At 47.7% G+C, this 24902-nt stretch overlaps 2 protein-coding genes across 2 annotated transcripts; one reads left to right on the forward strand and one right to left on the reverse strand.

The window, feature by feature from the left end:
* The first annotated feature begins 31 nt into the window (after positions 1-31).
* Positions 32-4859, forward strand: psme3ip1 (proteasome activator subunit 3 interacting protein 1). Its single transcript, XM_062461358.1, is given in 9 exon segments — positions 32-102; positions 769-817; positions 2115-2243; positions 2451-2549; positions 3116-3237; positions 4036-4172; positions 4345-4427; positions 4599-4801; positions 4803-4859. Coding segments are annotated over 7 exon segments (807 nt in total). The 5' UTR covers positions 32-102; positions 769-817; positions 2115-2122; the 3' UTR covers positions 4845-4859.
* A 995-nt stretch (positions 4860-5854) lies between these two features.
* On the reverse strand, positions 5855-24859 carry cpne2 (copine II). The gene is made up of 16 exons (XM_062461354.1): positions 24183-24859; positions 22108-22332; positions 20029-20208; positions 19734-19808; positions 19520-19591; positions 19249-19332; positions 18781-18870; positions 18179-18277; positions 17327-17413; positions 16133-16192; positions 12691-12824; positions 12319-12373; positions 11055-11106; positions 10776-10909; positions 6967-7203; positions 5855-6379 (listed from the first exon to the last, which is right to left on the reverse strand). The coding sequence occupies exons 2-16, from the start codon at positions 22279-22281 to the stop codon at positions 6272-6274; spliced, it is 1641 nt and encodes a 546-aa protein (XP_062317338.1). The 5' UTR covers positions 22282-22332; positions 24183-24859; the 3' UTR covers positions 5855-6271.
* Between the last annotated feature and the right edge of the window lie 43 nt (positions 24860-24902).

Below are 24902 nucleotides of genomic sequence, written 5' to 3' on the forward strand. Positions count from 1 at the left end.
TTCAAGTATGGGAACTAAAGTTGATCTGTCAAAACAGAGAGGCGGAGTATATTTGCTGTGACATGCGGTTTCTTGGATTGTGCTAGTTGGCTGGTTGGCTAGGTAATATACCCAATGCAATGAGTTGTTTGTTTTATGCTAATTGAGCTTCTATGTTTTATATAAGATTTGGACCACGCAGTAATCTTTCAAACAATAACTCAATTTTAATGCTGTATCGTTTTGTTAAGACAAGGCCTCTTAAATTCTTTACGCGATTAGACTAGCTACCATCTGTCTGGCTAGTAATAGCTAGCTGGCAGGATAGCTTGTTGACTAGCAAGCGTTTTCTGCCAGACACAGCGATATGGCTCTATATGTCACTGGTGCATTTGTAACGAATCTGTCACCGTGTCACAGATTAGCATAACCAGTCGCAGACAGGGCTGAGAAAGGACTGCTAATTATTTATTAAAATTATAGTAATGAAACAAGCAAGCAGAGCTGGGAAATTTCTGTCTATTTATAGTCAGCAGATAAAGTATGGCCTTTTTGGTATTTGGGTTGTCCGACATTTAGCAAGACCAACTTAAATGTAGACTAACCCTTCACTACCTATATTCATTTGTAAATAATAGCAATCACATTAGACTTGATTGGTGTAATCCAGAATGATTCTCAATAGATTTGGACACTAGAGGGAGACACAGTATTGGATGTGTCTATGTACAACCTTTCAATCTCAGTCACTAATGTTTATTGTGTAAAAATGTACGTTGCCCTCAACAGATGACTACAAGGTTAGGAGGTTGTGGTCTGCTTAATTGAGTTCACACAGGTAAGTTGTAAACTGTAAGTAATCTCTTAATATATCAACATGTTAAGTTTTGCTGTATGGTATTTCTTGATGAGGTTGGTGAGTTACAGTTTTTCACGATTGCTAAAACACCATTTCTTGAAACAGTCACCCATTTTCTCAAAACTGTAAACACAAAACCTCATCTTCAAGCACTATTTACAAAATCTCTGAATCCTCTTGCAAAATGAAACTTTCACCTCACAACAGTTTTATCTGTGGTCAAAATCAAACTTTCGCCTCAAAACAGATTTACCTGTGCTCAAAATCAAACACTGCTCTCAAATCATAAACAAAGTGATCAAAATGATATACAGTATCAAGCAGTCAGTAAACAATACACCAAAAAATAGAAAACACATTGTTCAAAACATATAGTTCTCAGGGAGAAGTACATTTTTTATCTCAAAACAAATTTCATATTTATCCGTAATTGTCTTTTGATGAACGAAAACATGTTTTATCATAGTAGCTCAAAATTGATCCGAAATTGCTACTAATTACTTGCTCTTTGCAAATTGTTTTGTTCTTTCTCCTCCTTGTACCCCTATACAGTACTGTACCCTGCATCTCACTACTCACAACTCACTCATGTTCTTTGTTGATATGAACCTGCAACCAGTCAATCTCTATTGAGCAGTCAGTACTGTTACTGTAACAAATGGAAAGCACAATGTTCAGGCCCATACAATTTGTTCATTGTACAGTATATAGCCTACAATGCACTGTACTACAGTATACAATACTAAAAGGGACAAAAATCTAAGGAGTAAACATGTGATCAATGTGCTTCTTCTTGTCTTTGGGCTGGGTCAGGCCAGAGCACTTCGTCGACATCACAAACAATATTTTCCCACTTTCAACAACCTCTTTGCTATCTGAACTGGCTTATATTGGTTGTGTCACATCATTTGAAACAAGTGAAATCAATTTTGAGTGGTTGTGTTTTGTCAATGACATGTTTTTTCTATTTGTATTTGATTGTTGCCATTTGTGTTTACCAGTATGGATGACATGTGCATTAGAGTGCAGAATGTGTTTTGAGAATGAGAATGTGTTTAGAGTTTTGCTGAAAAGTCTAAATGAGATCTGCAAATTGTGTTTTACCATGTGAAATGGTTTAAGGTATTGACAACAGACTGCACAATAAGCTGCATGAGTTCAGGCAACTGAGAACTTTGTTCAGCCAATGGGTTTTAGTGTTTTAGCAATTGAGAAAAAATGTAATGTGTGTGTTAAGTTGGCGCCTGTGTCTTAGGATGATGTTTGTGTCTCCCAGGGCCAGATATGGCGCAGGCCGGGGGAGTCGACCTCAACAGGAAGTTTGTTTCAGAGACGGAGATAGAGGAGCAGAAGAAGAAGAGACAGGAAGAATGGGAGAAGGTTAGGAAGCCGGAAGACCCAGAAGGTGAGACATGCACACACACACACACCACACACATACAAACATGCAGACACACACACTTCACACCACACACTACATTCAAAAGGCCAGGTGTTAAATAATGGTGGTATTATCTCGTGTTCTTTACCTCCCTTACAGTTACCATCTAACATGTCACTCAAGTGCGCTCACTAAGTCTAACGTGTGTGTTTGTGTGTGTGTACCTGGCAGAGGCTCCAGAGGAGGAGTATGACTCTCGTTCCCTATTTGAGAGGCTACAGGAACAGAAGGATAAGAAACAGGAGGAATATGACGAACAGTTTAAATTCAGTAAGACCTCTCTCCCTCTCCCTCTCTCCCTCTCTCTCTCTCTCTCTCTCTCTCTCTCTCTCTCTCTCTCTCTCTCTCTCTCTCTCTCTCTCTCTCTCTCTCTCTCTCTCTCTCTCTCTCCCCCCCCCCCCCCTCCCCTGCAGCCCAGATTCAATTATGTTTTTTGGGTTCTGTTGTGTTTCACGTTGGTGTGTTTGCGCAATCTGAAGGGGTCTCTTACGAGAGCTCTAGAACTGGAATAGATCTGGTGTCAGGAATGACTGGTTCCTGGCGTCGTCATGGTACCTTAACTGTCTCTGTTGCCCTGGTGACCAGACGACTCTGTCACCTTGGTGACCAAACAGTTTGCATCACATTTCGAAGCTGGAAAATAAAACCAATTGAATTGCAAATAGTTTTGCAACATGGAGGAGGTGCAGTAAATGATCTGAATGTGTGTTCATTTGTTCCATTAGGCAATGTAGAGCTAACTATGAAAGGGACAGAACGGGATGTGTTGTAATTGGGTGTGTTGTTATTTGTGACTGTATGTCATGGTTACTGTATTGTAAAACGCTTTCCTGCAGAGAACATGGTGAAGGGTCTGGACGAGGACGAGTCTCACTTCCTGGACGAGGTCTCCCGGCAACAGAGCCTGGTGGAGAAGCAACGTCGGGATGAGGAACAGCAGGAGCTAAGAGAGTACAGAATATCCTTGGAACACGCACGCTGACACGCAGAGGCCACAGAGCAGAGTCGGTGTGTGTTTGTGTTCAGAGACGTGTTGACAAGGAATGGCCCTGGCGCTGGGAGTAGGCATGGTGACTCACACGTTACACTGAGGAGAGACGAGAGACTCTGGAGTGCTTCTCTGAGTGCTACTCTGCCTCTCGCCTCTCTCTTTCCGTGTTTCTGTATTTGTATCTGCCTTCTGTGATGGTCAGGGTTAACTGTTTACTCTTTCTGACATTTGATCCTCCTCTCCCCTCCCCTCCCCCAAACATGTCTGATCAGGAGGTGCAGCTGTACTCTCCTTCCATCCCATGAATGCACAAACTCACATTTTTGGATTCACTCACATATTTTTCCCATGACTGACAATCAGTTTTATAGGCAGAACCCCTCCCTTACAGATGTAGGGGAGGGGGGGGTGATGTGTTGTCGTGGCAACTGTATCACTGGTAGCTACGGTGACAGGAGACAGTTAAAAGAGCTTAGTTAGCACTGATCCTCCATCAGCTCCGATCCTATTTCAGTTTTAAAGAATGAAGCCTAGATTTCATGGATCAACCAGTCGATTTCGTTGTCATGTCTCATGACTGTTCTCTCATTCTCTTTCCTCCATCTCTCTATCTCCTGGGTCAATGCTTGTTCTTACTAAGGAGAAGTGTGTCAGTTTTCCAGGGCAGAGTACATCAGCAGCTAGTGTGTGTGTGTGTGTGCAAGTGTGTTTTCTAGCGTGTGTGCGTCGTCCTTCAGTTCCCTGTCCTTGACTTGGTGGTGTCACAGCGCCCTGAAGAAGCTGGCGTCCAATGACAGTCGCAAGGAGCCCGAGCGGAAGGCGGGCCCTAAGCCAGCGGAGCCCCAGAGGACCAGTCACCTGTCTCAAGCCCACCTGCTGGCCGGAGCGGTCAAGAGACGCAGGTTCGAACCCGCCACAACGTCTCTCGATGCAGCCGAGTGCAAACACACACACCCACACACCTCTGTCAGGCCAAGGCTCATTTGAAGTTCTCCGTTCTCGCGATTCAGAGTCTGTATGGATGGTGGTGGTGAAACCCACAGCCCCTGTGTGCTGGTGTTGTTGTCCCTGCAGCTCGTCCCAGTCGTCAGACGGCAGTAAGAAGCAGAGAGTGGAGGAGAGGCCAGCAGGAGGCGCCGTCAGCAGAGCACACACAGGTGGGCTGGGACCTGAGGCTGAGGGAATGGCTCTCTCACACACACACACACACACACACACAGATACATACACACACACAGAGATTCACACACACAAAAAGGTTGCCTAATCCTACACACTTATTTCCAATCCTGCAGACGGCCAGATCTGACAGTGTGTTGTGTGTTCAGAGCAGGAGGCAGGCAGGGGAGGAGGAGCAGGGGGTGAGCAGGGCGCCAAGGTGGGGTCGCCCCCTCCAGGGCTGGGCGAACGCCCCCCAGGGGTCCTGCACCTGCCGTCGGCCGCGGTGTGTGTGGGGATCCTCCCTGGCCTCGGGGCCTACTCTGGCAGCAGCGACTCTGAGTCCAGCAGCGACAGCGAAGGTAGCGTGGACGGGGATCACCTCGCCCCTAAAGAGACACGGGGCCTTCAGATAGTCACACACTCCTTTAGCTAATCATGGGTATATCAATTGTATATACATACAGGACAAATACAGAACAATAAATGTGTGAACAAACACAGTATACAATGCTTCCGGTAACTGTAATTCGAGATGTTACCTAGATGTTTGAGCTGCTGTCAGTCAGCACTGTTGTCCTGACCTCCATGCACCTCTGTCACTGTGCCTGTGGTGTTGTGCGCTTAAACATGACGCCTCCCCCCTTCCTCCCAATATCGCATCTCACACAGTCTAAACCAGCCAATCCTGCGCAGCCTAACCCGACGACATCCCTACCCCCTTTGTGGCTGCAGCTGTGCTATTGGCCGCGGGAACAGTGATTGACGGCTTTTGGAGGAAGGACAAGTCTAGGAGAGGAGGCCTGGTCGGCCGGTTGGCTGGTTGCCTCTCGTGGAATGACAGGCCCGTCTGTGGAAATGCATTTCTCTCATTGTTTGTGTTATTTTTTGTTCTTTTTAATGCACAGAAGGAAAAAAAGAAAAAAAAGGTTAGAAAAGAAGAATGATGGATTTTTAAAATGTGGTTTCCATGGCAACATTGATGGATGGATGGATGGATGGTGGAGACAGGAGGAGAGGAGGAATAAAAAGCTTTCCCTTTGATAGTTTGATTGGTCTGGTCACTGCCCTCCCTCTCTGCTCACCCTCACTCACACACCCTAGTCTCATAGATGGGCATTATGTATTAGCAAGTGCTCTGCTTTTCACGCTCTCATGACTGCTTCTCTGACTGACCTCTGTTTGCTGGGATTGGCTCCTCAGAGTCAGTAACAGGACCTGTGTGTGTGCTAGATATTCTCTGGTCTGGGAAACAGGAGAGCTGGATACATAAACATGGATGTAGATAAAGCTATGCAGCGACTTCAGGTTATTCTGAGCATATTAAATGACGTGGGATTTCTGTCATTTGAAAGCACAGGTCTGATATTAATGGATGCTTGGGTTCGGTCAAAGTCCTGTCACACATGGTCAAAGGTCACCTGGGGACATTTCAATACGTTTATTGACCTGAGTGGTGACACAACGTTAGAAAATCTGAAACACCTTGGTCCGGGGGTACACAATACAGTTACAACAAAAACAGATCACTGCATAAAATATACATAAAAACAGTTCATAAACATTTTGTCTTCAAAACAGAGAACATTGTATAAATGTACATTCAATATATATGCATTTTCATAAAATCCTTCACTTCTCCCCCTCGGATGTCAACTGCAAAGGATAGTGGGATTTTTGTAACCACTTTTATCTTCCATAAAATGTTATATTTCGGGTAAGATTAAAAAAAATCTGACAAATAATTACATAATGAAATAAAATTAAAAAAACATCATGCATTGTTTCCTTGGTGTTTTGTAAACAGTAGATTTGCAACATGCAGGATGGGCAGACAGGATGCTCACTCTGGAACTGAGTTGCTAGGCGACAGGTTCCTCTGCTTGAAATACTGAGTGACTTGTTGAGGCAGTTCAGCCAGCACTGACTTGGCTAAAGTTTCCTTAGGAGCCTAGGAAAACACACACACACACACACACTGTTACATGACGTACTTTCAGATCACTTCTGCAATGAGAAGGAAGACATTTCCATTTTTAACTCATCTTCTACAAAGTGGGGTCAACCAAAACACCCGTTGTAGCTGGTTGTAAACCCTGTCACTACTCCGCACACTAACAAACTCCCTGTATCAAAACCGCTTTTGTGTCTCAAATCTCGGCGATCTTAGTTGATATGATGTCATCTCCAACAGGTGGACGGCTGTCAGGATTGGCTGCCTGTAAAGGAAGTCACATGACCCACAGATTGCCCACTCCCACCTTGCCGCCCACTCCCAGTGCTGTTCAGCCTGCAGGCCAGCCAGCTTCACAGGCTACAGCCTTGCATACATTATCCATAATCTGACCGCCAACAACAACATGCTGCCATGTGATAGAGTACACAGCTGCCTGGTGATATCATCACCTTCTACACAGATTTCATCTTTTTTTTTTGATGGGACTTGGTAGTGTAGGGCTGGGTGTCACCCTGCCCCCACCTCTCATACGCTCAAATCTGGACTTGCTGGACGGAGTCCCTACTTGATCTGACACTCACATTCCGGAAGTCTCTGAAGGGGACGAACTGTACGATGTCTCGTACGGCCTCTTCGCCGGTGTAGGAGCGCAGCACGCTGGCGTCTCCGTCCAGGAATTCCATGGCGGCGAAGTCGGCGTTTCCCACGCCGATGATGATGATGGACATGGGCAGCTTGGCGGCCTGCACGATGGCGTGGCGGGTCTCGTCCATGTCGCTGATCACGCCGTCTGTGATGATGAGCAGCGTAAAGTACTGCTACAGGTGGGGAGAGGGGCACACAGGTGAAGCGTTACCAAAAATGGCGAAATACCAAAAAGATGATTTTCTATACCACGGAACACGCTTTTGGTGATGATTACTAACACTTGTACTAGGGCTGAGGGCGTGGGGGAGGGAGGAAGGGCTGGAGGAGGGAAAGAGAGAGGGGGGAGGAGGGAAGAAGGGGGATGGGGCAGGGGCAGGGAGGGGGAGGAGAGTTGTGTTCCCAGGGCTGCCATAGTGTGGTTCCTTGTCCCTGTCCCTTCCTATCCTCCTCTGCTTTTTCAGTGTCGAACCAGTAAAGAGGCTAAATAATCAGACACGACTGCCCTCTTCCCTTCACAACCATCCAATGGGACGAGAAAGCCTAACCCTGTTATTATACTTAATTACCTATTTGTCGTAAAGCGCAAAGTTAAATAGACACTCCAGCCATCAGGCTACACTGATAACACCACCAATTCACACATGCACTGCTGAGCTTGGCTCCAACTGAATTACAGAGCACTAATTACAGGAAGTGTAATCTGTTCGGTAACAGACATTGGCCATTCTTTTCCATGAAAGATGAGGTATGTTTAATATGTATTTGTTTGCAGCGCTGAGGGACAAACTTTAAACGTCCCCCAGTGTTGCCTCCGTCGCGTCAGGTTTAGCACACTGTGTGAAAGATGTGCATGCCAGCTGCACTTTGACAGCGTGCACACACATGCATGCACACCACACACACACACGCGCACACACGTGCAGTGCTGTCACATACACACAGACACATATACACCTCACACATATGCACACACACAAAACCCTGTCCCTATGGTAACAGACCCGGACATGTGGTGAGGTTAATGTGATGCTGTTTTACGGTGACGTCCAGCCCTACAGGGATACCTACAGTGCCTCCTCCCCCCTCCTCCTCACACTTAGCAGGGGAGGGAGAGCATTCAGACTGCCAACACACACACACACACATACGCTACACACACAGAAAAAAAAAACACACCCACTCCGACATAAAAACACACACACAAATTCTTATGCACATTTCATGCAGAAATACAGACACAGGAAACACTGGCCCTCACACAGTGAGTACTATCACACTGACATAATATCACATCCTGTATGCACACTGTACAGTACCCTATTGTACCGTACATACATACACACACAGTACTTACATACACAGCAACAGTATTTTTATAGACATGTTTTGTTACAATCACACAAACCCACACACACTAATATGTATGTTGTCATTAGTAACTGGCTTCTTGTTTTCTAATATTATCCACCAAACAAGCCACCAGCAGACATCTCCCTTAGATGTGTGTGTGTGTATGTGTACATGTGTGTGTGTACATGTGTGTATGAATGTGTACGTGTGTGTGTACATGTGTGTGTGTATGTGTACATGTGTGTGTGTACATGTGTGTATGAATGTGTACGTGTGTGTGTACATGTGTGTGTGTATGTGTACATGTGTGTGTGTACATGTGTGTATGAATGTGTACGTGTGTGTGTACATGTGTGTATGTGTGTGTACGTGTGTGTGTACATGTGTGTATGTGTGTGTACGTGTGTGTGTGTGTGTGGGGGGGGGGGATTGTCTCTCCTCCTGCTCCCCGATCCAAGACCTCTGCTCTGCCCCGCTGGGCCACCTCTGAAGTCTGCCTCTTTAATGTCCTTACAAGCGACATCATTAGTGAATCCTTATCACACAGACACACGCACCCACACAGTGCGTAGCAGCACGCACGCACACACACACACACTCACTCATTATCTGAGAGACAAGAACATTTGACAAAGCATAGCAGGCAATTTGTCTAGACCACCCTCCTACCAACACACCGACCAGCAGTCAAACAATCATAAATAATATTTTACAGTTGTCACATCATATTGCTTCTACGCCCTGTGTGTTCCCATCTCTGTGTGGACCAACAACCGTGAAAATAACAAAAAATAAGCTTCTACTGTATTTACTGTAATACAAAATACAGGTTTTCCAACTCTCTCTCTATTACCTCTCTGTGTGTCTCTTTCTCTCTCTCTCTCTCTCTCTCTCTCTCTCTATTCTCCAATGTGACAGGGTGCAATTAAGGACAAAAAGCTCCCAAGAGGTTCACAATATCAGGCTGGTAGAAGGCTTCGTCTGGGTGCATGTGACAGAGAGAGCCAGAGACCAGGTTTAGAAGCTGAACAAGACCTGGCAAGGCTGAGCACACCAGGACTGTAGAGGAACACAGATCACGTCCCTCTTAGCTTAAAACATGTCCTGTCCAGCCCACTGTTACCTCAGAGAAACAGAAAATATGCTTGAACCTTGAATCTATTGCATAGCACATATTGGACAGCTGAGATGACATAAGATATGCATTGCCATCCCACTCTTTCAGAGTGTATAGAACTAGACTATTCTAGACTTGCTAGCAGACATAGTTCTATGTCTGTATGGTCTATTGGCCAGTTATGGAGCAGCAGAATGGGATCTGTCTGGTTAGTCATTAAAAGCTATGAACAACAGGGGAAAAGAGAGAACATTTGTTCACTGAATCACCTTCTATAAATAACTATAATTGAAAGGGTATTTTAATGGCTGCTCCTCTCTCGGCTGGACTGAGAACAGGAACAGGGAGAAGGATGAGGGGGAAGGGAGAGAGAGAGAGGCAGATAAAAAAAGGTTCAAACCTGCCTCAGACTTTAAATTGACAACCACAAGCTCAGACTAGAGGTTACGCACACAGCAGTTGGGATCTGTTAGTGCTGGATCCAACTCTCTCTCTCTCCCTCCCTCACATTCACACACATTTATACACACACAAATAGCCTGTGTGAACAGCAAAAAGGGACTTTAATTACGGCACACTTTTCTGATCAGAAGGGAACACAGTCTTGTCTCACAGACAAGCACTCACTCACTCACTATTCTCTCTGAACTGCTGGAGTGACAGGAGGCCTGTCCAATTGGTGGTTCCTTCTTGCTGTGAATGTTATGACTGACCAATCAGCAGGAGTCTTGTTAGCACACAGACACGCATGAGTAGCCGGGAACAGACCAGCTGTGTTCTAGACCTGCTCAGGGAGGGGGCTGGAACAGGAGAAATGTACTGTAGAGGTCTGGGCAAAACTCCCATCTCTACAGCACCCACCTCATGCTCATAAATCTGACGATGTGTGTGTGTGCAAGTGTTTGGTGGGTGTGTGCAATGTGTGTGTGTGTTTGCGCGCACATGTGTAAGGCCTCAGTCCAGAGCATGACGCTATGCAACTATGACGTTATACTTTCCCCATTCAAGGGCTCATGGAAAGGGGCTGTTTCTAGAAAAACCTCAAAGTCACCACAAGGCCTGATGGCTCACAGCCATAGTCTCCTGCCCACGTACAGTCTCCTTCCAGTGGCTGGTCATCTGGTATTCACATGTCCTGCAGCCTGGGGCTGGTCGTTCAGTAGCCAGGACCGACCGTTTCACAGGCCCCCACCCACCTAAACAAACAAGCCTTTCACCAATCCCAGATGAGTGGTGGGAGTGGGTCATATATGCCACCTCTATGGGGGTGCTCACCGCAGCGCGCTCCTGCTGCAGAGCCTGGGTGGCGAAGCGAGCCACATGGTTGATGATGGGGGAGAAGTTGGTGGGGCCGTAGAAGCGGATGTGAGGCAGGCAGGCGGAGTAGGCCTGGGCGATGCCCTCCACCCCTGAAGATGAACACACACAGGCCCGGTCACAGGACACATTACAGGCCAGAAACAAGACTCAAGTCAAGGGTCTGGTTAGAGGAACAAGTTCAAAACAGAACCTTAAAAACTAATATTCTACTGGGTCGTTTAGAGGGAAGCTTACCTGAACAGAATGGGTTGGTGGGGTCAAAGTTGATGGCAAACTCATGGGATACCTGTAGTAAGCAAACACACACATGCAGATTTATTTTTAAATGAGTAGAGTGTACTATTAATTCATGTTCTGCAGGGGTAGACAACTTGAGATTGTGTGTGTGAATCATATTCTATTCCTCTCCTCCATATTCCATTATCCTTTAGCGTCATCCTTTCCTTTCTACTTTCCAATTCAATTTGGTTTAATTTATTTCCAGTTCATACTTGTTTACACTCAATGTGGCTTCTTTAGTCCCCCCCCACTCTTTCTCAAGAATTCTAGGTTTAGCAGGCCTGTATGTTCCACTCATTACTGCTCCATTATTCTGTCTATCCCAGTGTCTCTCCCTCCTCCCCCCCGGTCTTCCCCCCTCTCCCCCCCGGTCATCCCCCCTCTCCCCCCCCGGTCATCCCCCCTCTCCCCCCCGGTCTTCCCCCCTCTCCCCCCCGGTCTTCCCCCCTCTCCCCCCCGGTCTTCCCCCCTCTCCCCCCCCGGTCATCCCCCCTCTCCCCCCCGGTCTTCCCCCCTCTCCCCCCCGGTCTTCCCCCCTCTCCCCCCCGGTCATCCCCCCTCTCCCCCCCCGGTCATCCCCCCTCTCCCCCCCGGTCATCCCCCCTCTCCCCCCCGGTCATCCCCCCTCTCCCCCCCGGTCATCCCCCCTCTCCCCCCCCGGTCATCCCCCCTCTCCCCCCCGGTCTTCCCCCCTCTCCCCCCCGGTCATCCCCCCTCTCCCCCCCGGTCTTCCCCCCTCTCGCCCCCGGTCATCCCCCCTCTCCCCCCCGGTCTTCCCCCCTCTCCCCCCCCGGTCTTCCCCCCTCTCCCCCCCGGTCATCCCCCCTCTCCCCCCCCGGTCTTCCCCCCTCTCCCCCCCCGGTCATCCCCCCTCTCCCCCCCGGTCATCACCCCTCCTCCAGCTCCTCCCCTGCTCCAGTACTCTGTCTATCCCAGCATCTCTCCCTCCTCTCTTGTTGTCCTCTTCATCAGTTTAATACCATGGCAACGCAGATGGGTTGACATGGGTTGCATAATCATTGGAATATGCATGTATTGCACATCCCCCCCTTACCATATTCCACTTGTTCTTACACTCCACTATCTCTGTTCTCTACCTCTCTTTATTGATATATCACGCTTTCTCTCTCTATATATGTTGGGTGTAAATTGGGTGTAAAATCTAAATAAATGTCACACACTTGTGTGCATCCACACACAATGACACACACAGTGTTACCTTCCAATCAGGCGGGAGTTGAGCTCCAAAGCCCAAAGCAGGAAACATTTTGTCGCTAAGAAACCATGGAAACAGATTAGAGGCACGCGAGTGAGACATCGCTTTAGCAACAACGTCCAGACGAGCCCTACGAAGGGCTGGCCTTTCATCACAACAAACGCAATTTCCCCATTAAACCAGGTTCATGAATGTAAATGAACACCACAGGCTATTATTTACGGTGATGGTGATGGAAACCAATTTCGATGTCATTACCCGAAGACTCCCAGTCCAGTAATTACATTGCTGGTGGTCCAAACAGATGAATCCCCTAAACGCTACCAATTCAGTGAACCAATAAGAGAGCTGGGGATTAGAGGGGTCACAATTTACGTGTCGTAGTCCTGTATAATCTGGCCTACAGCCAAGATGGCCGACAGGTACTCGTTGCTGCCCAGGGGGTTGATGTAGTGGAGGGAAGACGCCTCTCGAGGGTTGCCATTGGACGCCGTGAAGTCTATCCCAACCTAGAAACATTCAACAGAAACACGGATGCAAGATCAGCCCATAGATATGACATCCACCAGGCATATGAATGGCTAAAGAGCTCCAGGAGAAGCAGAAAGAGATTGCGGATTCCCCTGAAGGGCCACTGCTGTCCTCAGGCAAACTGACTCGGTTTACCACGGTTATCATGTAAACATGCTGGTGTAGTCACAGATTCAGAATGACAACCTCAACCCTAAGCATTAACAAAAGCACACACACAGCTGTACCTCCACTGCAAATTTGGAGCTGAACACAGGCCACAGCATATGAACGGAGAAAGGGAGACATTTTAATAAAGACAGAGAGAGGGAGAGAGAGACAGAGGATAAGAGAGAGACAGAGAACGAGACAGGGAGAGATGAGAAGTGACAGAATCAGGGTGTTTGTGTGTGTGTGACCCTGTGTGTCTTCTAAGGCCCTAGGCAGGTTGTTGGTGACTGAGCAGGCTGTCACTGCTACTCTACGGTCACAGGACTGACTCGTGGTCTACTGCCCTGCAGAGAAAAGCCTCCCTTCGTTGTCCTCAACCCTTCTTGACACTAGAATGGAAACATTTAATCAAACAAAAGGTTCCTAGCTCCAAAGGTTCCTAGCTCCAAGCAACTGCCTCGTTCCTCGAATCATTCAATCAATACACTTTATTTGTCCCCGAGGGGCAAATTGCAGAGGCACGTAAAGTAAAATACGGTACTAAATAACAAACAATCATTCTCAAAAACTATAAACGACCATGTTGATCTTCTCCTTGACCTGACACTAAGCAGTCGAGCTGGATGAGCAACAAGGTAGTTTATGGTTCTTCAAGGTCAACTAGGAAGTCTATGGTTTTTCAAGGTCAACAAGGCAGTTTATAGATTTAGTTCCAGCAGCGGGCCCTCCCAGCTCCAGGCCTCCCATCAGCCCCCAGGCTGACGAGGCTGTCCCTTCGCTGCAGGTGTCCCTAACCCTGGCTCTGCTGAGACAGCTCATCTCTGGATCCACACTCCGTAGCTATGAGTATCCTACAGCACTGCACCTCTGCATGGTACTAATGTTTGTCCACCCCTTTGAAGTCAAAACGGTTCTGTCGAATACAAATCTGCTGTAATATAGTCCGCCAATTCCTGGAAAAACTGGTGTGAGGTAATAATGCTGCTAACACTGTCCCTGAGCCCTGCCATGTCCTACACAGTGAATTGTATGTGTTACAGTACCACTGAATAAGACTAGACTAAAGCACCCTTTTGTGCACTAGGAAATCCTGAAAATGAATATGGAGCTTTATCCCATAGAAAAGGAGATACAAATCTGTCTATTGTCTCCTGTGATTGTAATGTTCTGGTAAATGTGAATTCTTTGTTCTAATGTCTGTCTTCTCTGTGCTTCTGCAAATGGAATCACTGCGACGCATGAAACATTATGACGAGAAAGTACAATCAATCCAATCAATTAGACACAGGTTTATTGCCAAGTAGGTGTTCACATGCAAGGAATTCACTTTGGTTTGATGGCCACTAACAACAAACACAAAAAGTACGAGGACCAAAACAGACAGAGTAAAAAGTGTCCTCCTCTCCTCTGTACCTCTGCAGAGAGAACATTCCACCAGATTAGGATTTGTTCCACGCTAAGTCTGATTGAACACCATGCCTTATAGTCACATCACCGATTCCAGTGTGTGTGTGTGTGAGAGAGAGTGGTGAGTGTATATATGTGTGGGAAAGTGTGTGTGTTGAGTGTGTATGTGTGTGGGAAAGTGTGTGTGTTGAGTGTGTATGTGTGTGGGAAAGTGTGTGTGTATGTGTGAGAAAGTGTGTGTGTTGAGTGTGTATATGTGTGGTGAGTGTGTATATGTGTGCGTATGTGATGAGTGTGTGTTTAAGACTTTCTCTAAGAGCTACGGGTCTTTCACAGAAGCCTGCAGATTAGGGTGAGCAGCAGGATACAGCAGCAGGGATTTAGACTCCCAGCCTCCTCAGCAGCCGCCGTACCCCAATCCCACCGCCGTGTCTCCCAGGCACTCTGTTAGAACCACTGTCACAACACACGCTGTATCACAGACGAGGCTCTCGGACTGTTCTGGAACAGTCACAGAGACAAACTCACAATGGAGGCGAACCACAACAAGGATGTGGGTCTGTGTGTTCCAGGTGATGTTCTGTGTCCCTTTTTATTATTCTGTCTCCTCTTAATACCCATTTCCTTATGTCACTTTCACTTTCACTCACTCCCTCACTCACTCACCCACTCTCTTTCTGTCTATCTAAGCCATGTCTTTGCGTCTCTGTCAATCCCACCCCCCCCCCCCCATTCGCTACGAGAGGTGCCCTGTCCGCCACAAACCGTGGTTACTATGGCAACGCAACTGTTCCATTTGTTGTGAGCGTCACGTCTCACAATAACGCAGAGAGAGAACGGAGGGGCTGGCCGAGCTGGCTCACCACGGCAACAGTGAACGGCGGACGCAGTCGCGAGCATGAGCGTTTGTGCGAAGATGTGCATCGCGGAAAACAATGTGAATCCGAGTAATCGCCACGTTGACGGAACCATAAAACCAAGGGATCTGTATTTGAAGATGAACAGGCTCGTGTTGATCTCAACCACACACCCACTATATACACACACACACACACACACACTATGTACACACACACACTATATACACACACACACACACAACAGTGAACCATTCATACGGTTCTCATCCCTGCCCTAATGACCACGTCCTTGCCAGGTAGTTTGTTCACCAGGATGTCATTAGCGGTGCATGTTCTCTCCTGATCCCAGGATGGATTCCTGCTGGTGACAGAAGGTGTGAATGGCCTGGTGTCACCAACCAGGATCATAGCACACTGACAGGCTAGACAAGGTGCAGCTGAAATAGATGAAATGAACATCGAGACAATCTGACCAGGAGAGGGACGGCCAATCGCAGCTCTCACCCAGACACAGAGGTGTGACATCAGCAGGGACACAGCAGGCTGGCCCAGAAATAGACCGGTGAGAAGCTTTGACGGCTGGCCTGCCCCAGAGGATGCTGGGAACTAATGTGGTATCACACGTGTGTCTCCTGCTTCGAGAAGGGAGGCATGTAAAAACATGCATCCAATCTGCTGGGTGGTGGGTGGGTGTTTGTGTGTGTGTGTGTACGCTGTTTTTTTTACTCCTGAGTTCAATCTAGTTAAAGATGGCAAAGATGGAGAGTGGAGGGGAGGAGGGGGGAGGAGGAGGGGGGAGGGGGAGGAGAGGAGCACGGAGGTCACAGTCGACAGGGTGAGTGTGGGAGACTCTGGGAAGAGATACTTACAGTAAACATGAGCTGGCAGCCTCCCAAGATGTAGTCTAGGAAGGTGTAGTCTCTGGCAATCTGAGGACAGGACACACAAACATTACTGACACCAAGACAAACCAACCACATACAGCATATAAACCCACTCATTATTGAGCATGTCATCTGGATGGATTGAGCACAGGTGGAGCTTGGTTGACACCTTTAAATGTTACAACAGCAGGCATCAACTAATTTCTGGTAATAACCTCTGTGAACAATAGAAACAATAGCTACTCTAAGATGGATCATTGACAGCTGACAGTGGCTGTTAATTGGCTGGTGCAGAGCAGGTGATGTGACTGGTCCGGGGAGCCTGGCAGGTCCTGTGATTAGTCAGTGTCAATCGGGTGCTCTGATTCGCTGAGTGAGGAGAGCAGGGTGCTGTAACAGGCTGGAGTTGTAGAAGGTGCTGGAAGGCGATATTAAGAAGAGCATTTACTAGAGATTTGAAGCCATTACACTAATCCCACCGCCTGGGGCTAGAACTGTAACTGCCTCTCTGTTCCCAGCGAGTAACCAGCAGCTAATGAAAGGCTGTCATTAGCAGTGTGCACAATGCTTTCATGTTGCTCCATCAACACCATGGAAAGTGACTGTGTGTCAGGCTCGAATGTAGCTCACACTGGGAGCTGCATCCTCTGGCTCACACCACCAGCTCCTGGGTGGTTCTCCTGGATGGGGGGGGTGGTGGTTCTCCTGGGTGGTTCTCCTGGATGGGGGGGGGGTGGTTCTCCTGGGTGGTTCTCCTGGATGGGGGGGGGGGGTTCTCCTGGGTGGTTCTCCTGGATGGGGGGGGGGGGGTGGTTCTCTTGGGTGGTTCTCCTGGATGGGGGGGGGTGGTTCTCCTGGGTGGTTCTCCTGGATGGGGGGGGGGTGGTTCTCTTGGGTGGTTCTCCTGGATGGGGGGGGTGGTTCTCCTGGGTGGTTCTCCTGGATGGGGGGGTTGGTTCTCCTGGGTGGTTCTCCTGGATGGGGGGGGTGGTTCTCCTGGGTGGTTCTCCTGGATGGGGGGGGGGTGGTTCTCTTGGGTGGTTCTCCTGGATGGGGGGGGGTAGTTCTCTTGGGTGGTTCTCCTGTGTAACTCCACTGAACTTCTTCGGTAACCATCTACTGTACCACTCCTACGTATGAACTGTGTGTTCTACTGATCTAGATCTACTTAATGCTCACCTTGCATGACTTAAGAACAATGACGCCGGAATTCTTGTAGTTCTTCTTCTTCTTCTGTTTCTTCGGATTGATACACTCAAATTCCACCTGGGGAGGAGGGAGGGGAAGGAGAGTCAGTACGCTAGCCACAACATGCTCTGCTTTACTGAACCTGGGAACCACTGGGGAACAGCTGAACGGTTGTGGTGGGCTAGCTGGTGGGCTTCATACACATCCAGCAGTTCGGAGAAGGTTCTCTCTCGTCTTAATGACTCACCCACACACCGAGGAGGAGATTGAGAACGGAGACTATGTATTTGATCCCCTCCATTAACGACACACACATACACACGTGCGTACACACACACACACACGCACACAACTGCTAGCTCCACTGTTGGTTAGTATCTTCTGTTATGGGAAGGCTAAAGGCCTCGACTTGTCACCGGAATCACAGCACAGGAATTATTTACATCTCAAAAGCATCTAGCTCTTTCTTTCTTTCTCTCTCTCTCTCTCTCCTTGCTTACACACTCTCCCTAATCTGTTCTTCTCCAGCATCATCATTACTACACATGAACAGACACGGTATGGGGGAGGCAAGCTGCTTCCAACAAACACACACACACACAAACATACACACAAATGAACACATGCACACAAAAGAACACACACACCCAAACAAAGAAACACAGAAAGACCCCAAAACACACACTCCCAAAAACACAATTGTCCTACAATATAAGCCCAAGTACACACACACACACACGCCCAAGCAAACACACGTAAACATGGCAAACAAACAGTCACACACACACGCACATCTTCTGTAGTCATTGAACCAGGGAATGCTATTTCCCTGCCCATTTTCACCTCCAATGAATTCTGAGCCTCGCTCATCTTGGTTGCGGTGGTCTGAAATTCTCCTATGAAGTCATGGCCTCCATCATTGTCATAGTCATAACACAGGACCTGGGAAAGAAAAGGAGATCCCAGCTTTATGACACATTGTATGTTGTGTGAATCATTTATCTATTGACTTTGAAGAATGTGTATGTAAATTGGTGGATATAAATCGTGTATTGAGTGTTTTGTTTTTTTAATTACTGGGAGTCCAACACAAATTTCCCTTTGGGGGGATGTATCTCATCTTGTACCTGATATAGGGTGTGACACAGGTCAAGATATACATTTAGAGCTACTGTACTGTACATTCACATTATAAAAATGTTCCCTGGCCAGGTCCTTAAAAGACTTAGCTGTCTGTACCACTCATCACCAACATCCAGTCATCACGGTTTCATCGTCCATTCTTCTCCATCATTAGATGTACTGACAATGTGATGTTGGTCTAGATTTGAACTCATGAACTGTAGCTTAATATCTGACACAGGACAAGTGTCTCTGTGTGTGTGTGTGTGTGTGTGTGTGTGTGTGTATGTGTGTGTGTCTGAGTGCATGTGTGTGTATCCTACCTTGATGTTTCTGTCTACATCGCCGTTACACAGAGAGATCAGGGGAACAGTGAAGGATTTCCACACTGGATCCAAGGTATTCTTTATCACCTGCAACACCCACACGAGGTCAGAGAACAGTTATACACACACACACACACAGGTCAGAGAACAGTTATACACACACACACACACACACACAGGTCAGAGAACAGTTATACACACACACACACACACACACAGGTCAGAGAACAGTTATATACACACACACACACACACACAGGTCAGAGAACAGTTATATACACACACACACACATATACTCACTGGTCAAAGAACTACTTCAGTACAGCACATACACGGGCCAGACACACACATACATACACACAAGGCTAGGCACAGGTCTAAAGGTAAACTAGAACACACACAGAGACAGGGGAGGTGGAGCTAGCTAGGGTCTCTGTGAGCTGCCAGTCGGCACCTAGACCCACCTCGGTCCTGTGGACCAGCATCCACTTCCCGTCCTCCCCCTGCTTGTGGAACTCCAGGTAAGGGTCGGACTTCCCAAAGAAGTCCTGTAGAACGAGAACCACGAGATAGAGAACACTGGGAACCAGTTTTAACTGACTTTAAAGTTGAGCTGCCGTGTTGTGAATATGGATTTGTTAAGTGTGTGGATGTGTGTGTGTCTTGGAGTGCTTGTGTGGGTGTGTGTTACTGGTATGGATTAGTTAAGAGTGGGTGGGTTTGACGGCCTCCTACCTTTTTATCAAGCTTCCTCCCACATAGGGTCAGAGTGATGATCCTGTTGTCAGACAGCTCCTGGGCAGTTATCTACACACACACACACATACACACTTTAAATACAATGATACATATGAATCATCTAGTTATGGTGTGTGTCAGATGAATTTGTGCATACCTCCATATGTGTGTGTGTGTATGTGTGTGTGTGTGGGTGTGTGTGCATTCTCACTGCGATAGTTCCCTTCCCAGCTGGTTTGCCATTGGCTAGAATAAGAGGTCGGTGCAGTTTCTTATTGGACACAATCTAAAGGGAAGAGAGACAGTGCAGGTGTATTTGGGATTAAGATATTGCTGTGCTAGTGAGTGTGCTAACAGTAAACCTGTGCACTGATGCAGTAGCGTCAGCTATAGAATGCTAACATTAACTAGCGTGACAGACATAGCTAGCATGAGCTAGCGTTAGCTAAGATGCTCGCTTTAACTGCCATGACAGAGAAAGCTAGCATGAGCTAGCGTTAGCTTACCACCCCCAGTGTGCAGCTGAACTCTCCCAGGAAGTCATGCTCGTAGAGCTGGCTGCTGCACTTGTCCTCGTCAAACATGGCGAACTTCAGCTTTTGGACCTCCTCGAAGTGGTAGTTCACCTGGAACTTGACCCCGAAGACGGGGTTCAGGTTGTTAATCGCCGTCTCCGTCCGTCCCATCTATAACACGGTGTACGGACAGGAACAGGGCCAAGGTCATACACGCGCTCACAAGCACACAAACACCCACACACCCAGATATCTTTCTCTCTTCTTGTAGCTCTACAGTAGTGCTTCCCAGTCCTGGTTCCCCATGGGCTGCATGTTTTAGAAGGTTGCCTTCTCCAACACACCTGATTCAAATGAAAGGATCCTTATCGGACTTCCGCTGAGCTTCATAATGACCCATCCTTTTGAACCAGTTGTATTGGAATAGGGAAACATCTAGAACATACAGGCCAGGGGGGGATGCTCTACAGTGATGCGTAAGTGGAGTGTGTGTGTGTGTGTACGAGGTGGTGAGGGCCATGTTGTTGACGTGAGAGTCAGACCCAGGTGGTGATGGTGACTAAGACTGGAGTCTACTGTACTCCACGTCCGTACATATGACTCCCTGACAAGAGATAGGTAATCATGCCTCTTCGTCTTCTAGTCCCCCTGTTCCTGTTTATTCGTGTTTGTTTATCTTTGACGTTTCATGTTTATTTCATCTCTGTCTTGCTGTCCGAGGGGTTCCGGAGCTACAGGCGAAGACTTTGGGATCCTTCCTGGTTTCTCGTCGTCTCCCCCCCACCCTCTACCTCCTCTCCCGACTGTAACTGTGGTCCTGTCTGTCTCTCCCGACTGTTACTGTGGTCCTGTCTGCCTTTCCCGACTGTTACTGTGGTCCTGTCTGTCTCTCCCGACTGTTACTGTGGTCCTGTCTGTCTCTCCCGACTGTTACTGTGGTCCTGTCTGTCTCTCCCGACTGTTACTGTGGTCCTGTCTGCCTCTCCCGACTGTAACTGTGGTCCTGTCTGCCTCTCCCGACTGTAACTGTGGTCCTGTCTGTCTCTCCTGACTGTTACTGTGGTCCTGTCTGTCTATCCTGACTGTTACTGTGGTCCTGTCTGCCTCTCCTGACTGTTACTGTACTCCGATCCCCCTCCCCTTTCCCCTCCCCTTCCTCTCCCCCCCCCTCCCCCTCCCCCTCCCCTCCCCTCCCCCTCCCCTTCCTCTCCTAGCTGTCATCACACTTCCTCCCCCATCTCCCCTTTATGACCCAGATGGTGCCCCCCCCCCCCCTCCCGAGGACACAGCTTCCTCCCTCCACCCCCCTCTAAGGAAGTAGCGTCCTTAAACCCATTCAGAAGAAGCCCAGGGTCAAAAGGTGGAGTTGAACCCGGGTACTACTCTCACGTAAAGCACAGCTGTCCGTAGATGGTGGTACGACTGAGACGTCGTAGATTTTCATCATGTGTTCCGCCTATCTCTTTCTCCCTTCCCTTCCCTTCCCCTCTCTCCCTCCCTCTCACCTTCTCTTTCTCTCCCTCTCTCTTAATTTATCTCCTTCTCTCTCTCCGTCTCTCTTTCTCCCTCCCTCTCTTCCTCTTTCCTTCTCTCTCTCTCTTTCTCCCTCTCTCCGTCTCTCTCCTCTCTCCCTATCTCTCCCCCTCTCTCTCCCTCTCTCCATCACTCTCTCTCTTTCTCTCTCTCTCCAGTCAAGCCTCTGGTGTTTCCACGTTCACATTCTACAACACCGAGGCTTTTGTTTCTGTCCCCGTTGCTATGGTTACGGCAAACCCAACCATTGCAGTGTTTGCGCCTGTGCCTGTGTCAATCCGATAGAGACCTACTGCCCTGCCCGGCCCTACATACCTACACCTACCCAGCACCTACACAACAGTATGTCTACTAATACCCACAATGCCTTGCTCCCACACTGTTACACACACACGTCCCCAGCACCTACACAACAATATATGTACTATGCTACTACCCACAAGACCTTGATCCCACACTATCCCCCACCACCACCACCACCACCACCAGACACAGCCACACACACACAGCCACACACAGCCACACACACACGCCCACCTCGACCCAGTTGCCGTCCACCTCATGGAAGAGAACGCAGAAGGGGTCGGACTTGGAGGCCACGTCGCGGTCCAGGAGGTTGGCCCCGCAGACGGACAGCTCCACGCGGGTCACGCAGTGCTGGGGCACCGCCACGGCGCCCGAGTCTGACCCCGAGCCCAGCGTATACGCCATTTCCTCACAACAACCCTGTCGCCGACGCTGAGGGGACACTCTGGAGACAGCCTGGGGACATGGACGGATAAGACATCACACACACACACAGTGGAACCTTCAGCTCCACACGTGAATCCAAATGCATCGTAGTCCCACTCATACACATTCAAACTCTTGTAGCAGCTCCTGCTAGGACAGGAGGTATGGCAAGGGCGCTTGTTGCTAAGATACTAGCATGGCATTGTGTGTGAGACCCTCCCCTGCATGTGTCGGTGGTCTGTGTAATACAGCAAGCCTGAACACATACAGAATGATTCTCTCCATCAAGGTTACAGATAAACTGAACACAGCTATGAGCCTCAATACTGCGTATGAAACATCTGGCCTTGCTTGCAAAATGACTGAAATGTTAGCAATTCATTGATCCACAAACATGACATGCTTACGAGAAAACATGGTTTATTCTCAGTCAGTCACTCAGTCAACAAATACCTACAGAATTCAGTCAACCTCATAGACACACAGTCTTCAGTCTCGTCCATACAACATCACTCTTACCTACCTGGTCACACCCTAGTCAGGCCATATTCTCTATAGCCTGACCATGGTATGTAGACATTCTCTACCAGCCAGGGCTGGACTGGAACAAAAAAAATGGCCCTGGCATTTTTGCTCAGACCGGCCCACGACAATCGGTCGGACACCACCCACCAGTACACCAAAGGAGTTAAGAGATGTGATCGGGCCAGCCCAATGTCGGTATGGAAAATGAACCAATGGGTCGCTGTTCCTGCTTAATGGGCCGGTCGTTGGCCAATTTTAAGTTTATAAAAATATATATATCATATCGGCCCCAAGTGCGTCGGCCCACCGGGCATTTGCCCGGTATGCCAGATTACCAGTCCAGGCCTGCTACCAGCCAAGTCTATGACCAGTTCATTGTACCCTAACTCAAGTCAGCTTTTAACCAAACAGACACATACTACCTGCCATCCTCTGGAAAATGATGTAATGGAAAATCTGACAGGTGCCTGACTGAACAACAGTTTGGTCAACTGTATTTACAGGACAACTGTATTCACAATCCAATAACCCCTTATCACAAGTGGAAACTGCATCACACCCTATAATAGCACACATCAAACAAACAAAAAAGACATTTTGTGTAAGTTTGTGTAAGTTTAATGACCTGTCCTGGTGCCTGTGTGTGTACAGCACAGATGATAAAACATATAAAAGCTTGATTGTCTGTTCAATCACAACACTATCATGCTCTGCCTCAGTCTCTTCCAGGTCTAAAATATGGTGACATTCTTACCACAGAAAACCCTCCATTCATGATGGATGTATTCAGAAACACAGGGTTTGGCAGAGAAGTGACTGGAAAGTCCACGCACATGAACAATCATGATCAACTGGTTCCTCTATCAATGAGCACTACTTCTGCCAGCCAGACAACAAGAAGTGACTCCTTCTCCGTTTCCACTTGTGGTGAGCCCGAGTGTTACCAGCTCGCCCAAGCCCCTATAAACACAGGGCTCTCTGAGACTGCATGCATCTACAAAGTCTGTAAACTCTAAAAGAATGTGGAGGGGACCTGACCACAAACGACTCCTCAGGAGACCGCAGACTTGAAAGGAAAAGCCTATCCGTCTCCGTAACATCTGACACATTGACACCCATTTATTGTAACAAGCCAGAGGATTTAAATATATATTTTTTTCATTCATCGTAAAGGGTAATAATAAAAGTATCCTACTGTTACAAACAATCAGAACACAACCGATTGCAGCACAGATGTATAAATGTTCTGGCTGGCTATTTGAAAGATAACTTACTTTATTTTATACAAACTGACCACGATTTGCGTTCGTGAAAGACAGATTCTGAACACTACTAAAGTGAGTCAGTTCACTTACCCTTATAAGAAATGTAACGTTGTACTTGTCTCCCGCTTCTCGTCTCTGAATGAAGACTCCTTAAAACACTAGTTTTCTTCTAAGCGCTTACTGATGCCACTTTCATTGAAAATATAAGTAAAGCAGGAAAGATTGCCATGTATACGAGTCATTCTCTACGTCTTCCTCTCAAAGTAGGTTTGACGCTTGGTGGTGCGACTCATGTGGTGGTGTGTTACAATAAGAACTCCGCCCGACTCTTAACACATGCACTCTCTCCCCGCCGTTAACGGTTGTAACCGTTACGATTGAACACAATGCCGCTAGATACACCCAGAAAGAAAATGTGCACGAATCTGTCACATCTACATAAATTTGACAGTGAAAATGACACATGTGTTGATTGTGTAAGCGTGTTTGGGTTCAGGTCAACAGGAAGAATCAGTCTAGGAAGGCTTTACGAGTAGTAGCCTACTCAACAGTATGTATTCGCGAGAGATACACTTTTCGCAGTATTAAAATACAATATCTGTTATGCCAAATGAGGGCTGAATCTTCCTCACATATACCTGCTGGTCGACAGTAAGCTATGTATCCTCCTATCTATGGTCATGAAGACCTGGCGTGTTCAAATCAGAAAACTGTGGCTTGTGAACGTCAATAAAAATAGAAGCAATTGTTTAGAGAAACAGCGAGACACAGAACTACACCTACTATGACTCTTGTAAAACGAAGCGACAA

The sequence above is a fragment of the Osmerus eperlanus genome, chromosome 5 (genome assembly GCF_963692335.1).
Source record: "Osmerus eperlanus chromosome 5, fOsmEpe2.1, whole genome shotgun sequence".
NCBI lineage: Eukaryota > Metazoa > Chordata > Actinopteri > Osmeriformes > Osmeridae > Osmerus > Osmerus eperlanus.